The following is a 16,966-nucleotide window of genomic DNA, read 5'->3' as shown; positions in this document are numbered from 1 at the left end:
AATTAACGCTTTGGTCAATTATAAAAAAAAAAAAATGCAGAGCTACACAGTGCACTAGTAATTTTGAGTCTAGCAGCAGCACACAAACTCTATGTATGCGCCTGGTCAGTAGTGCTTAAATTATATGTAAACCCTCACCTTGTAAAAGAACCCATTCAGTTTAAAATAGATATGAAAGGTAAAACATTTGTGTACACATATGAAAAAAATATTAACACCTTTTTTCTCACTTTTATAAGTGATCACATAATCTCTGTTCTCAGAAGCATAAGAGCTAAGGGAGGAGATACAGCAGCACACTAGTCTTCCCTCTGAATGGCTGTGAATATGAAATGTTGGGATTACATATTCTTTAAATCCCAACTTCAGCCAGCTTGTTATTTAATTTTGAATAGAGTAGGGAAGCATTAGAGACTTACTTTATCTGTTCATCTGTGTCTTTGTTCGAGAGGTTTTTCCTCATCCCCATCATCCCTTTGGAAATATGTCCAACATATTTTTAGTAGAATGGAGAAGACTTTGAACTTGTGGAAAATCTGTGGAATTAACTAAGCTTTCTGCGCCATTAACCTCTTGGTGCTGAGCGCACGCAAATATGCAGCTTCTCGGCCACTGGGCCTTGGCCCAATATTTGCGTACCCATTATAAACAGATGTGCCAAGAGTGTGCACCCTGCGCACTCCCAGCACATTTACCGGCTCCTCATGGAAAGGTACCGATAAGTACTTGCGTTTGGGAGCTTTCTGATCATGTGACCGCTCTGACAGCCAATCATGGCGGTCACATGACCCTAAACCAGGGGCGGACTGACCATTTGAGCACTCAGGCACTGCCCGAGGGCCCGGGGTCAGTAGGGGCCCCATGAAATGCCCCTGGTACCTTTTTATAGGCTTTTTTTGGTGTGGGCAAGGACATAGGGGCCCCATGATCCCCTATTGCCCGGGGGCCCCATGAGTTGTCAGTCCGCCCCTGCCCTAAACCCCACCTCCCGGGGTCACAAATCCCTTAAGGGCCAGGAGGTGCTGGCGCCAAGGGGTTAACATTGGTAAAGGAAACTGTTGTGAGTGTCTTGCACCACATTAACTGAGCAGATGGACCTGTTTCAAGTGTATCTGCATCACCTGCGTCAGTTTCTGTTTCAGAATTGACTGGGGCAGGGTCTGCACCTAATTAACAGAAGAGCACTACAGAAAACTCCCACAGATTCCTCCCTGGTCTGACGTGGCACACGGGATGCCAATGGTAATTCAACCACACAAGCAGAGTCTGCAGGGTTAACAGCCCTCATCCTCATACCCCCTTTGAGCTGATCTGGGGTGTGGACAGGCAGAGAGTTCGGAGCATGCAGTTCCAGCTCTCCTGTTCTCTGTGCTGATTCTGTCACAGGCTGGATTTAGGTTTTAACAACTAAATTTGAAAATGTAATATAATCTCTAAAGATGCAGGCATACAACCCACGTGCCTGCATCTAGTGATGCCACTGATTGTAATAAACAGAAGCTATATTATATAAATTCAGAACAGTTACTTTTATCGTGGCTGTTTCAGAAAATTTTTTCATAACAGTAATTTCCTGCATTTTCCTTTAGCAACAAAATTGTTCTCATTGTTATGCTATGGTGCAGAATTGTTTTGACTAGTGAAATTTTTTAAGGTCTAATATTATCTAGTGATACCTGAACAGTACAATTAGGCTCTGTTCACATATAGGCATTTTAGGTATTTGTTGAACAAATTTTGAGCTCCAAATATTCTGTCTCAGCTATATATTTACTGAGGCTCTGTTCACATATAAACATTTTGAATCATGGGTGGAATCAGCACGATTCTGCCTGAAATCTCAAAATGCGCTGTTAAAATGTCAACTCACACATCAGGGTGTTCAGGTGGCATTCATATCAACGGCACCTAAAACACGGGGTGATCCCACCACGATTGTCGCACGAAAAATCGCACTGTAACAATGAAAACCAAATCCAGTGACATATGTTGCTGGATTTGGTTTGCACGATTGCGGCACACAACAATCGCGGCAGAATCACCAGGCATTTTTAGGTGGCCTTGAAATAAATGGCACCTGAACACACTGATGTGCGATTTGACATTTTAACAGCGCAGTTTTAAATCGCAGGCAGCATCGTGGTGATTCCATCCGTGATTCAAAATGCCTATATGTGAATGAAGCCACAATAAATATATAGCTGTGATAGAATATTTAGAGCTCAACATTTGTACAACAAATCTACCTAAAACAGTGATTTCCAGAAGAAGGAACCAACTTACTGCCTAAAGAATGCAGCCATTATTGTGCATTAGAATGATTAAAATAATAATGCTGTATTCAATTTTATTATGGAGCTAATAAAGTATATGGGTATTGTGATCTACTCCGATAAGAAGAATTAATTGACACTAATTTAATGCCAGGAATACTCTTCTAACTTACATTTAATACAATAGAATGTTTTTTGACGTACCTTGGTTTGGGCTGATAATCAACGACTTCTGATCTGTGAATATGTCATTCACTCGTTTCCCAGTATAGAGAATAGCAGAAGCACTAAGAATAACCTTAACTGGTCTGTGATAAGGTGTAAGATTTTTAAGAACCAAAAGCAGGTTAATATCATCTCCTATCACCAGGGGACTGAGGAGTTTAAATTTCCCAGCAATATCAGTCCCTGCAGATGCAGAAGAGGAAGGTTGTGAATGAGCGGCAGGCCTATAAGCATTTGCTGAATTTGATGCATTCGCTGCATGACCAGAGAACAGAGAAGGTGATGATGGTCTTCCAGTTGGAGCAGCTGGTGAAGGTGATGCAGGCCGATATCCAGTTCCTGAAGAAGGGACAGGGGATGCATGACCTGAGGGTAAGGCAGGTGATAATGGTCTTCCAGTTGGTGTAACCGTTGAATTTGGAGAAGGTGATGAGGGCCTGTATCCATTTCCTGATGGTTGGGCAGATGATGAACGACCTGAGAAAGGCACAGGTGAAGATGATCTTCCGCTTGCTGCAATTGGTGAATTTGGTGATGGCGAGCCAGGCCGGTATCTGCTTCCTGAATGTGGGGTAGGAGATGAACGACCAGAGAACAGAGCAGGTGATGATGGTCTTGCAATTGGCGAAACCAATAAAGGTGATCCAGGCCGGAAATCATTTCCTGAAGGCTGGACAGATGAGGAACGACCTGAGAAAGGCACAGGTGATGATGACCTTCCCCTTTCTGTAGCTGGTGAAGGAGATGAGGACCGGTATTCATTTCCTGAACGTGGTGGAAGTGTACGACCTGAGAACATGGCAGGTGATGATGGTCTTCCAATTGGTGAAGGAGATGCTGGCCGGTATTCGTTTTCTGAAGGCTGGGCAGGTGATGGTCTATTTAAGTACCTTGTAGGTGATGATGGTCTTCCCCTTTCTGCAGCTGGAGAACTTGGTGATGGAGATGCTGGCCGGTGCTCACTTCGTGGTTGCACTGGCTGACCTGAGAATGGTGAAGGAGATGATGATCTTCCATTCATGTTGGAATTTGGTGTAGGGGTTGATGATCGCATTGGGGAGACATTTCTATTCCTGTTTGTCATATTACTGGATTCTGTGCTTACATTTTCCATTGGTGGTACATAACTAGGCATGTTCTTGCTGGCCTTCTCAAATACCTGCCTTTCTTGTGGAGAGCCTGTTTTAAAGAGCGTACAAAAACATTTTAAAATCTGCTTTTGTAACATTTTAATGAATAACATTTAAATATTAAAGCCATGTGCATTTATAAATGTTCCAGAATACAGTATGTTTTAGTACAGTATGTTATTCCTTATTAAACCCCCAAAATTCCAAGTACAAACATTGGCAAATGGCCACCGATGGAAATGGCCCAAGAAGACGCAATGTCCCAAACTTATATAGTGGCCACTAAATTATGCACCATTCACATTAATTTCAATGAACACGAAAAAGTTCATAATCTAGACCACTATCGCACTCACACACTTTAGGAGCAATTTTTGGAGAAGGTCAAAAACATGATTTGAGGATGTGGGAGGAAACTGTAACACCCAACATAAACATGGGGAAGAAAATACAAACTCCATGTGAATGGCTTCTTTGGTGGGAATTCAGAACTTTGACTATCATCCATTTTGAAAAGATCAGTCTGAATAACGTATGCTGTGATTGCCGTGTTTGTAGGATTTAGAGTGGTTCTAAAGGCAGAAGGTTTCTTTACCTTAATGCATTCTAAAAGCCTTCCGAGTTCCAGAAACAACAGTGCACATTTTTTTTAAATCTGCCTAAAACACACTAAGATTAACTGCCGCGATATACATTTTTAAAAAGTTTCGATTTTATCCTACCTAAAATACACTGACCCTGACCTTTGACCCCAACGTTTTCACCTGACCAAGCCTTTGACCTTATCCTGACACTGACCTGGATTAAACTCTGATCTAGCTATTTTTTTCTCATTTATTTAATATTATTATTTCTTTTTATGTTTACACATACCTCTTTATTTACATTTTTCTCCTCTTGCAAAGAGAAAAAGATGCAATGTATATTTTTCTCCATTTAAGAGGAGAAAAAAAAAATAAAGGGGCAGTGACTGATCAGAGGCTATCACAGTGATCGTGTAATCGGGAACTGGGCCTCCTAGTTCCCCATCATTAGTACAGGTCCCAAGGCTCTCGTTAAGAGCTTAGTCTCATAGTGCACTATGCAGCATGCTCCCAGCACAAACAAAAATAAAGACCCACTTTTGTGAGGTTGTATATGTGTTCATTTGTTGGGAAGGGTTTAAAATAGAAGATTTCTAATGTTCCACTTTCATGACAAATCCAAAAATAAAAGGTTTATTTCCAATTTTAGGTTAATAGTAAAATTATTCCTTTTGCAAATTATTCATTTTTCTCCTAGGTCAAATTTGCACACAGAAACACTGTATCTGTACTATATACCTGCAGTTCTGCATGGACACTATGGCTAGGAGCTTAAAGGAATGGTTTGCATGACCCAACTCAAACTCCTAAAATGAGGAGTAAACATCTGGTGATTGGAGAAAGACATACAGACACCTTCTCATTTATAAAGGCTCTACTGCATTTGGCTGCATTATCGTCATAAGCTACAGTATATTTGCATGGGAAAGTATATCCAATGAAAAATTTCATCTCACATCTGAATCTGACTGAATTTGGGCCTGAATAGTTTCCTGAATTTTTTTTCGGGTGTTATATCATCATCTTCAATTAAGGAATCAGTAATAATTTGATCTGTGTTAACGTGAGTAGTAGTATAGGCCAGCGGCGGACTGACAGCTCATGGTGCCCCCGGGCAATAGGAAATCATGGGGCCCCTGTGTCCTTGCCCACACTCAAACCACACCCAAAAAAGCCTATGAAAGGTTCCAGGAGCATCTCATGGGGCCCCCTACTGACCCTGGGCCCTCGGGCAGTGCCCGAATGGTCAGTCCACCCCTGGTATAGACTCAATCCTTGCATTCTTGTTTTCTACGAGCATAAAAGAATTACTCATATTCGGAGATGGTGGTAACTATACCTACTGAATGAACAGTAGGGAATACAATTAATCCTATGTTCCTATAAATATATATATATATATATATATAGGCTTTAAAAGTTCCACTAGTCTGCTCGCATTTAGCAGGCCATGGGCTCTGGCCGCACTGGGAGATGCTGGTGCTGGATGAGAGAATAGCTTCCGTGTGTGATTGCAGGTACCCGGGGCTGCTGCTGGTGGGGCGAATCTCTGTTTTGAGAGGCTGAGGTAACAGACCTGGATGGGAGGGAGGGAGTGAGGGAGGATGGACACTTTTCTGGGAGAGTCCCCATCTTACACAGCTGTGAATACTGACACATCCCCAGTAAGGTGAAGCCCTGCATACAGCTATCTTCCAGTGTTAGAGAGGAGAGGAGAGGCTGTGTGTCTGCTGTCTCTAGCTGTGGTTGGTGGTATAAACAGCTGTGTACATATGCCTGATCATTATTGACCATCTTATCACAGAGGGCTCATCTTATCATGAGAGGGGTCTCCTTGTGTCCAGTGAGGGGGTGATGGGGCTCCATTAGCATTCAGGCTGATGATTGTAACTGTATTGGGGACATTGGGGGCAATGCTGGGCTTGGCCTGGCTGGTCATACATGGGGAGATGTCTTGGAGCCACTACAACATGTTGGTTGAAAAATAAAGGAGGGACATCATGATAGCAGTGACACGGGGGCTTTGCCGAAAAAGGTGACAATCATGTGTGCTCAGAAACCTGAGATACTACATCTCCATGTTAATATCATTAAACTTGTTAATATTTATTTTTGTAACTTTATCAGTGTCATTTCATGAGATAATTTACGAGGGAGTACATATATCTGATAAAACAATATACAATTTTTATAAATGTAATTTTGTGTTTTGTGATAAATCAGACGTGTACAGTATATGATTGTAGCGACTTGACTGTAAATAGATTGTCATTTGTTTTATCATTGCGTGGTCTTTACCCACATGGAAGAAAAATATATGTGAAATATATTTTTAAAATATTCTTCCCAAATATATTGCCATATATTTGAAATGCTACAATTTTGGCCATATTCAATATATTTTAAAAAATATTATATTATATATATATATGTGTGTATATATACTGCATGTTGAAATGCGTTTTTATTACAAAATATATGAAACATATTTTTTAAAATACATTTCAAATATACGGTATGTCTTTAAATGTTTTTTAATGTTAAAAAATCTGAAGAATATTTTTTTAAAAATATATTTTTTTAAAAATATATATTTTTTAAATATATTCTTCAGATTTGTTTTAACATATAAAAGTCATTTTAACATATATTTTTACATATATTTGTAAATACATTAAAAAATGTAGCTTTTTATTTTTAAAGACATACAGTATATTTGAAATGTATTTCTAAAAATATTTTTCATATATTTTGTAATAAAATTGCATTTCAACATGCATTATATATATTGTTGTGTTGCACAATTTGATTTATTATTATTTCTCTGTGACTATCACTTGTTTATTATTGCTCTGTGTCTTTAAGCTGTCTCTTTATGTCTAAGCTGAGATCTTTCTCTCACCGTACTTGTGTATACTCCCCCCTGCCTCTCTCTGTAATCATTCCACTATATCCTATCTTACCGAATGCATCTTTCCATGAGGCTACAACATTAACATTTTTCTATCTATGATTACTCTCCATTAAATGGAACATTTGTATGGGTTTCCTCATCCCACTTCCTCAACATGTGAGTTTATTCATTGAATTAAACTATCTGACCCAATGCAAGGGATAAATTCAACACCATGTGGTATAGCTGTATACATCGCTGGAGATAAAGTTTATGGCCTGGTAGTTGAGTCAGAATAGTAGAAAAATGGAGTTACAGCCTAATTACAAGATTCCTGGGTGAAAATATTGATACAGACAAGATTTATTGCTCATTGCAAAGCAAGAAGACAGCACGTGTAACCCTCCATAACTAGCCCAGGCCATCTGATTTCCCTCTTGTTTATCTGTCAGTCATTATCTGCCTTTTTCAACATGAGTTACAAGAGCTCTGTCTGTGAAGAGATGTCACACACAGCAGACCAAGAATCTGATCCAGCTGTGTTACCCAAATGCTCAGTTAAACCAGCTTGGAAAATGATGGCAAATTATGAAACTTTAAAAACTGAACTTATAACGAGCCTGAAGTTATTATGGGAAAAGATTGTTACTCAATCTAACACACTGTCTGTTGAACATGAGGTATGGCCACTAGAGGGCGCCATCCAACAACTTTCTGCCTCATATGAGCTTTATCAGTTTACCAACAATAAATTCAATAATAATTTACAGAGTATGAACATGGAAGATTCGTTAAAGGAATTATACAGATTCCAGGTTCTTAATCTAGAAAGAGACAGTTTTATCCAACAAACCAAACTAAAGCCAGAAGCAAAGATAAAGCTTCTACAAGACACTGCATCTCACAGATAAGTTTCTACAAGACATTCTAAAAAGTCCTTAGTTCAAGATGTTCTACACTCAGTGACGGACTTATTAGTGCCCGCGCTGATGTGGAAGCCAGCAAGGTGCAGACTGCATATGAAAAAAAGAGAGCAGAGTTAGTAACTCAGAGAGCAGAGTTAGCAACTCAGACAACAGAGTTGGAAATTCAGTCAGCACGCCAAAGAGCAGCAACAGAACTCTTAAACGAACAATGTAAACATGATACAGCTATGGCAAAACTAAGGGTCCTAGAACAAGCTATCAATGCAGATGGAAGTGCAAGTGAGAAAGACAGCATTTCCTTAAACATAGCAAATATGGAAGATCTCCTCAAGCATACTACAGACTATGATGTAAGCCACTGCAGTGGACACTCTATTGTCCCCAATGCTCCTGACAACATAGAGACTTCTTTTCAGAATCAAGTTAAAGAGGTTCCAGCAACTTCATGCATGCAAAATCACTCCAACACCTTTCCTGCCTATCTACCTAACCTTCCTTCATACGTCACAAAGCACCAGAGCAAGTTGCAAGCAAGTCATCAATTTCCTGTCATCAGTATAGCCTCAAATAAATGTACCATTGGAGCAACTGACTTCAAGCAAGAAACTCATCTGAATGCATCTGCTGCACCATATTTCCCTGTGTCTTATAACAGCGATGTCAAAGATAGCAAAATCAGCACCGTTCAGCCAACAAAATCTTGCATAAAGTCAGAGACGACTGAGACAGCAGAGTTTGTGAGGTACATACTTTGCAGAGAGCTCACAAAAACTGGTCTTACAAGTTTTGATGACCAACCTGAAAACTACAGAAGTTGGAAATGTGCTTTCAGAACTGCAACCAATGATCTTGGTATTACAGCTGCTGAAGAGTTGGATCTGCTGATCAGATGGCTTGGTCCTCTATCTGCTGCACGTGTTAAGCCATTGATCCTCAGCTCTACCTCTGAAGAAGTGCGTGCGCACAAAACACGTCAGGTGGAGCCCAGGACGCCATTGACACTACGCCGCCGGTGCCACGTGGAGGCCCAGTGGCCATCTTTAATCTCAAAGGGTCAGTCATTTAATTAAACCTGGCACCATTCTTCTGCAGACCCAGATTGATCCCTGCACCAGCCTTTGAGAGGAGGGATTTTCCACTTCACACACTTTTGTAAGGATTTCTGTGACCTGCTGGACCTCCATTTCGCCACACAAGGGCGCTTCATCTCTACTATCTCCAGCTCTTGCCCATTTCCAGACCAGAAAAGAGAGGGGAATCTCCATGATATCATATACACATGCGTATTATTAATACGTATCTGGTTAGTGCGCATTTCTAACTTTTGCACTGGGAATCAGCGAGCACCATTACTGAACTGTGATTTATTTATTGATTGATTTGTTTATTCATTTATTAATTTGCTTTGGTTTCATTTATTATTTATATCTGCCCACAATATAGTAACATCACACAGCGCTGCATTATCTTTATATATATATTTTTGGGACTTTTATGTGTTTTCCTTGAATGTTCAGCTGCTGACCATTGGAGCGCTCACTGTATTTTTTTATACTCTCAAGCCATTAAGATTGGTTTTCATGGACAATCCTACAGCAGGTCTCACAGCTGCATGGGATCGATTAGAGCAAAGTTATGGCAGTCCAGAAGCTATAGAAAATGCTCCGTTCATACATCTGGAAACTTTCCCAAAGATATCTGGTAAGGACAACAAGGAGTTCCAGAGACTAAGTGACCTTCTTGAGCTTCAGCTAGCCAAGGCAGACCAAAAACTACCTGGACTCAGTTACCTGGACACTGCTAGAGGGGTAAACCCAATCGTCTCCAAGCTCCCATATGGTTTGCAAGAAAAATGGTCCACACTAGGGTCATCATACAAAAAACAGAACAATGTTTCCTTCCCTCCTTTCTCTTTCTTCTGCAAATTCATGAGGAACATTGCAGAGACCAAGAATGTCCCAAGTTTGTCCTACAGTGAGTACAGTCTCTCTTCATCCTTTCCTAAGAGTATCAGTCTTCAGGCCAACTATAGGAACCGTAGAGGCCCAGTATTCGTGAAAAAGATTGACATCCTTTCCACTCCTACCACAGTTGTGGCTGCAAATAAACAGAGTAGGAAGATTGAAAACACTAACCGAGAGTGTCCCGTTCACAAGAAGCCACACCCCCTCAAAAAATGCATAGGCTTTCGGAAAAAGCCTCTAGAAGAGTGTAAGGAGCTTTTAAAGTAATTCGGGGTATGTGTCAAGTGTTGTGCTTCTACTGAACATTTTGCTAAGGACTGTAATATGTCCATCAAGTGCATAGAGTGTGGCTCAGAAGAACATGTGCACATCCTCCATCCACTTGAGCCCAGTTCTGCACAACCTGTTAACTCTCCTCCTAGGTCAAGGCAAGGCAGACCAAGTGCCTGATTCCACCATAATTTTTTCATCCTGTACTGAAGTTTGTGGGGAAGATCACTGTGATAATTTGTGTGCTAAATATGCCTGGTGAACATATACCATGAAAGTCAACCAGAAAAGACTCTAAAGGTGTATGCGATCTTAGATGATCAGAGCAATAGATCACTTGCAAGATCCAAACTGTTGATCTATTTGAAATAAAGGGTGAAGGTCATCCTTACACTTTGGGTACTTGTAGTGGAACTACAGAGGTTTTTGAAGGAAGGGCTCATGGACTCATGGTATCTCCTCTCAAAAGTAACCTGCAATTACTTCTACCAACAATTGTTGAGTGCAACCAGATACCTGCAAACAGGGAAGAAATCCCTACACCAGCTGTTGCCTTCCATCACCCTCACCAGAAGGTAATAGCAAGTGAGATACCACCACTTGACAAAGATGCTCAGATCCTTCTTCTGTTAGGAAGAGACATTCTAAGGGTTCACAAGGTACACAAATAAGTCAATGGAGCCCCAAAGGCCCCATTTGCCCAGCGTACAGATCTAGGTTAGATCATCATAGGCAATGTCTGTATAGGCAAAATGAAGAGACCTACCAACATTTCATCATTAAAGACAAATATTCTGCCACATGGCTGAAACACTAACTTTGAGCCATGCTCACATCATTACTGGGCGAAAGAGAAGATAGCCAGCTGCAAATGGTGACATAGTGTCCCAGGTAACACAAGCCATTTCTCTCCCCATGACAACTACCTCGGCTCTACAGTGTTTAATACAACCAGTGAAGACGATATACTGGCGCCTTCAATGGAAGACAAAGAATTTATCAGAGTAATGGACAATGAGTTCTTTCAAGACGACTCCAATAACTAGGTAGCACCCCTACCTTTTCGTCTCCCAAGAGAGAGATTGCCCAACAACTTACAGCAGGCCATCCACCTTAAAACGCAACTTAAGCAGGAAACCAGAGATGCAAAGGCACTTTGTGGACTTTATGCAAAATATTTTTGACAGAGATCATGCAGAGCCTGCACCCCCACTAAAGGAGGGAGAAGAATGCTGGTACCTTCCATCCTTTGGCGTGTATCACCCACGGAAACCAGACCACATCAGAGTTGTCTTTGATTCCAGAGCTCAGCATGAAGGTGTTTCTCTTAACAGCATGCTCCTTACTGGGCTTAACTTGAACACCAGTCTAACAGGCGTCCTCTGGCCTTCAGACAAGAGCCCATGGAAGTAATGGCTGACATTCAACAAATGTTTCACTGCTTTATTGTTAAAGAAGACAACAGAGACTACCTCAGGTTTCTATGGCACAAAAACAATGACATCCACAAGGAAGTGATAGATTATCGAATGAAGGTACATGTCTTCGGTAACAGTCCTTCCCTAAGGAGAATGGCTCAGGCTGGAGAAAAGGAATATGGATCTGATGCCCGCCAATTTGTTGAAAGAAACTTCTATGTTGACGATGCACTCAAATCCTTTTCATTTGCTAAAAAAGCAATCAATCTTCTCACCAGAACAAAGGAGATGCTGTCTGTAGCAAACCTTAGACTTCACAAGATTATATCTAACAGCCAGGAACTTATGAATGCCTTTCCTACTGAGGACTATGCCACTAGTCTAAAAAACCTTGATTTAGGTACAGATGTGCCTCCCATACAACGTAGTTTGGGTTTGCTGTGAAACATCAAACAAGACACATCCACCTTCCAAGTGTCAACTTGTGACAAACCCTTCACTAAGAGAGGAGTCTTGTGGATGGTGAACAGCATTTATGATCCACTGGGTTTCATTGTTCCAGTCACCATTCAAGGTAAGATCCTGCTAAGACAGTTATCTACTGAGAACATAGACTAGGATACTCCTTTACCTAGTGAGAAACAACACAACTGGGAAAGGTGGAGATGTTCTTTGAGGTCATTAGACAAACTTCAGATTTCATGTTGCTATGTTCCAATTTCCATTTCAACTGCTGACCATAAAGAGATTCATATTTTCTCCGATGCATCAGTTGAAACTATTGCTGTAGTAGCCTATTTAAAGACCTCTGTAATTAATGGAGAATCACACTGTAGTTTTGTTCTAGGCAAGGCAAAACTCACTCCAAAACCTGCACATACCATACCAAGACTTGAACTCTGTGCGGCTGTGCTAGTGGTAGAAATTGCCAAAGTCTTACAAAGTGATATGGACACTAGAATTGAGTCTTTCACCTTTTATACAGACAGTAAGGTAATACTTGGTTATATATACAACCAAACAAAACAGTTTTACATGTACGTCAGCAACAGGGTAGAACATGTAAAGAGGTTCGTTCTACCAAGTCAATCGCATTATGTTCCCACTGAACTCAACCCAGCTGACTGTGGGACCAGAGTTGTGTCAGCAGCAGCTCTTCAGAACAGCTTATGGCTTTCGCCTCCAAGGTTTTTGTGTGAGAACTCCTGCTCACTCCCTACTGACGACACCTATGGACTAGTAAGTCCTGAAAATGATAAGGAAATAAGAACTGTGAACATCACATTCAACACTTCTGTGAGTACAAAACAGAAACTGCAGTCACACCGTTTTGAACATTTTTCTACGTGGTCATCTACTGTAAGAGCTATTGCTCGCCTAATTCACATTGCTCGTTGCTTTGTGAAGAACTCTACATCAGAGTGTCATGGCTGTCACATTTGTTCCGGATGCCCCACAGCAGCAGATATTGCTCATGCAGAAGAGGTAATTATCTGTTGTGTGCAACAAGAGGTGTATCAGGAGGAATTTGAGAGAATCAGAAATTGAACTGAATTGTCCAAAAACAGTTCACTCTTCAATCTAAGCCATGTAGTTGATGCCAATCAGCTACTGAAGGCTGGAGATCTTATTCTCCTAAAGGACAAGGAAGTTTGTCGGAATTAATGGCCTATGGGTCTTATTACTAAAATTATGCCCAGTGATGATGACAAGGTCTGGAAGGTAGAGGTCAAGGTAACCAAGGGAGGATCAACACAAACATTTGCTCACCCAATTACAGAGTTAGTATTCCATTTGCCAGGTGATTGACTTATGCTATTGCATGGCAGGGAGTACATTGCTGCTTACCATAAGTTTTTTACTTGCAACTTTAGTATTCTCTGAAGATGTCCCATGTTGGATTACTACATGTTCTGCCATTCAGTTGAACTCATATTTATGTTTGCTTGTTGTATTTCTCTGTGACCATAACTTGTTTATTATTGCTCTGTGTCTTTAAGCTGTCTCCTTCTTTCTAAGCTGAGATCTTTCTCTCACCTTTTTTGTGTATACTCCTCCCCCCTGCCTCTCTCTGTAATCATTCCACTGTATCCTGTCTTACCGAATGCATCTTTCCATGAGGCTACAACATTAATTTTTTTCTACCTATGATTACTCTCCATTAAATGGAACATTCGAATGGGTTTCCTCATCTGACTTCCTCAACCTGTGAGTTTATTCATTGAGTTAAACTATCTGACCCAATGCAAGGGATAAATTCAACACCACAAGGTATAGCTGTATACATTGCTGGAGATAAAGTTTATGGCCCAGTAGTTGAGTCAGAATATATATATATATATATATATATATATTGAAATATGTTTTGAAATATACTGAATATGGCCAAAATTGTAGCATTTCAAATATATGGCAATATATTTGGGAAGAATATTTAAAAAATATATTTCACATATATTTTTCTTCCATGTGGGTAAAGACCACGCAATATGGGTACCCATATGGGTACCTTCAATGAAAATTTTATTGTGCTACAAAATCTGTACATAGACATAAAAAGAACTCAGGAAAATAATCAAGGCATTGATGTTTATGTTAAACCTATGCATTTTATACTAATTGAGTTGGCATGCTGGAAAGCTGGAGGAGGCCCTGTCTTATACTGATTTAAATATATAGTTGGTTGATGGCTGTCTTGATTATTCATTTAGACTTCCTGACATATTCAAGGCTTTTTAGACAAAAGATAAATTTTTTTCTTAACAATGTTACTTTGTCTCTCTTTATTTGGTCTCTACCTAGCAGTTTTTTCAGCCTGGGTTCAAGAAGTGTGGATCCCTCTGTGTAAGCACAAGGAGGTGTCTGATGCAGTGGTCCAATTTTAGGTGAGGTCTACTTTAAATTGAGATACACATGCTTTCTAATCTAACACACTACTTGTCTTCCAATTTGAATCTTACCTTCTGGATATTTGTAGTTGAGTGTAACATCCACCCGGGAGTCATTTCCAACTGCTTTGGTGCTGATGCTTTGGCCAACATATTTAGTATCACTGTGGGCTCTTTCCTTAGATCCGTCTTTTTGAACAACCCATGTAGCTCGATCAGCATTAACCTCAGCAAACACAAAAGGAGTATCATAACCCAATATTATATCTCCTTCTTTCACTGCAATCACAGATGTTGGTCCGCACCGATGTACTCCTGAAAGACAGAAATGTGCTTAATTTTAATTTCCTATTTAGCAATGTGCTAGATATCCCAATAAGCTATATGTTTTAGGTTTATACTTGGTATGTAGGTCTACCAGCTTTGAGGTACAATGTATGGGTTGCCTTTTATTAAAATGCATTTTAAATAATGTGCCTAAAATGGAATGTTACTCGAATGTTAACATACAGCTTTGTTGGATTGGATAAACAATACTTGTTATTATTATTATACAGGATTTATATAGCTTTACAATTGTTTTACAATATAAAGGGAGACCGTAGAAGTACAATACAATAAAATACAAGAGGGTAGGAGGGCCCTGCTCACAAGAGATTACAATCTAATAGGGTGGGGCAAGTAGTTCAAAAAGTAATAAATGTAGGGAATGAGCTGATGGAAGTGATAAAAGTTCAGTTAGTTGGAGGCTTGATAGGCTTCCCTGAAGAGTTACTTTTTCAGGGATTGCCTAGAGGCAGAGTAGGAGACAGTTGGACAGAATGTAGTAAAGAGTTCCAGAAGATGGGAGAGGCTCTGGAGAAGTCTTGGAGATGAGCATGGGAGGATGAGAAAAGGGAGCTTGAGATTAGGAGATCATGAGAGGAGCAGAGGGGACCTTTGGGTGATATTTGGAAACAAGATTGGTGATGTAGCTCAGGGCAGAGTTGTGAATGGCATTGTGTGTCATTACTAGATATTTTGAATTTAGTTTGCTGGGCAATCGGAAGCCAGTGGAGGGATTGGCAGAGAGCGGTGGCAGACACTGAGCGGTTGGTGCGGTGGATGGGTCTGGCAGCAGCATTCATGATAGAATGGAGAGGGGATAGCCTATGGAGAGGTAGGCTTATGAGAAGGTAGTTGCAATAGTCAAGGCGAAAGATAACAGGGGAGCGTATGAGTAGGTTAGTTAAAAAGGGGCGACGTTTAGAGATGTTAGAGAGGTGAAGTCTACAGGCTTTTGACAGCAATTGGATTTGGGGCTGAAAGGTCAAAGTCCAGAATTACACCTAGTACCCTGGTGTGAGGGGAGGTACTAATAGTTGCATTATTGATCTTGATGGAAAAGTCACGGAGGAGGGTATGATTGAGCAGGAATATTATCAGCTCAGTTTTAGAGAGATTTAGTTAAAGGAAGTGGTGCGACATCCATGATATGTCAGTTAGTAAGTTAGCAATGCGAGAGGAGACTGAAGTGAGTGAGGTGAGGAATAGAGAGACAGATTTGGGTGTCATCAGTGTAGAGGCGGTATTGGAAGCCATGGGAGGTTACTAGGTGACCAAGCGAGAGATGTAGATCGAAAAGAGAAGGAGTCCAAGAACAGAGCCTTGGGGGACCCCTACAGAAAGTAGAAGTGGAAAGGATGAGACAGAGTTATAGGTAACACTGAAGGAATTCTGTGATAGTTAGCAGGTGAACCAGGACAGAGCAGAATCCTGGAGGCCAAGGCAATGGAATTTATTGCCTTTTTTATTGCAGTTTATTGGAAGGAGCAGGTTATCAACAGTATTAAACCCTCAGAGAGGTCTAGTAGTAAGAGTATGGAGGAGTATGGAGTAGTGGCCATTGGTTTTAGCAGTTAGTAAATAGTGAGCTTTAGTAAGGCAGTTTCTGTGAAGTGCTGCAAGGGGTCAAAAAGGTAGTTTACTGTGAGGTAGGAGCTAAGACGGTTGTAGACTTCTAAAAGTTTAGAGGTGAGTGAACGAGATGAGAAAACAAAAAAAAAACTTAAAGTGACAGTGTAAAAAAAAAATTAAAGTGCCCCCCGCACCCCAGTGCTCAGGCCAAAGGTGAACACACACGCTGATCCCACATGCACGCATGCAAACAGCAATCGTCCCACGCATGTGAGGTATTGCTAAGATCATCAGAGGCTTTTAAATCACCACCTATGAATAGTAAAATTTACGCTGCTTGTCACTGTTGCCTGGGTGTGCGCAATTTTAAAACGTGACATGTTTGGAACCTATTTACATGGAGTAACATCGTCTTTTATATTTTACAAAATAATTGGTTTATGTATTGTGTATTTTTTCCCAAAAATTGCATTTGAAAAACCACTGCGCAAATACCGTG

General features: G+C 40.6%; 1 protein-coding gene across 1 annotated transcript in view; it reads right to left on the bottom strand.

The window, feature by feature from the left end:
* Positions 1 to 16,966, bottom strand: part of LOC149465851 (protein-glutamine gamma-glutamyltransferase E-like) — a 74,875-nt gene that overhangs the window by 15,289 nt on the left and 42,620 nt on the right. Inside the window, exons 9-10 of the mRNA XM_089673382.1 lie at positions 14,644 to 14,886; positions 2,478 to 3,677 (exon numbers count right to left, since the gene is read on the bottom strand). Of these exons, the coding sequence (XP_089529508.1) occupies positions 2,478 to 3,677; positions 14,644 to 14,886 (1,443 nt within the window). The remainder of the gene's footprint in view (positions 1 to 2,477; positions 3,678 to 14,643; positions 14,887 to 16,966) is intronic.

This window comes from Staurois parvus, unplaced genomic scaffold, assembly GCF_062004578.1.
Source record: "Staurois parvus isolate SC_StPar_1 unplaced genomic scaffold, SC_StPar_1.0 ptg000137l, whole genome shotgun sequence".
Taxonomy (NCBI): Eukaryota; Metazoa; Chordata; class Amphibia; order Anura; family Ranidae; genus Staurois; species Staurois parvus.
This window is presented reverse-complemented; position numbering and strand designations above follow the sequence as displayed.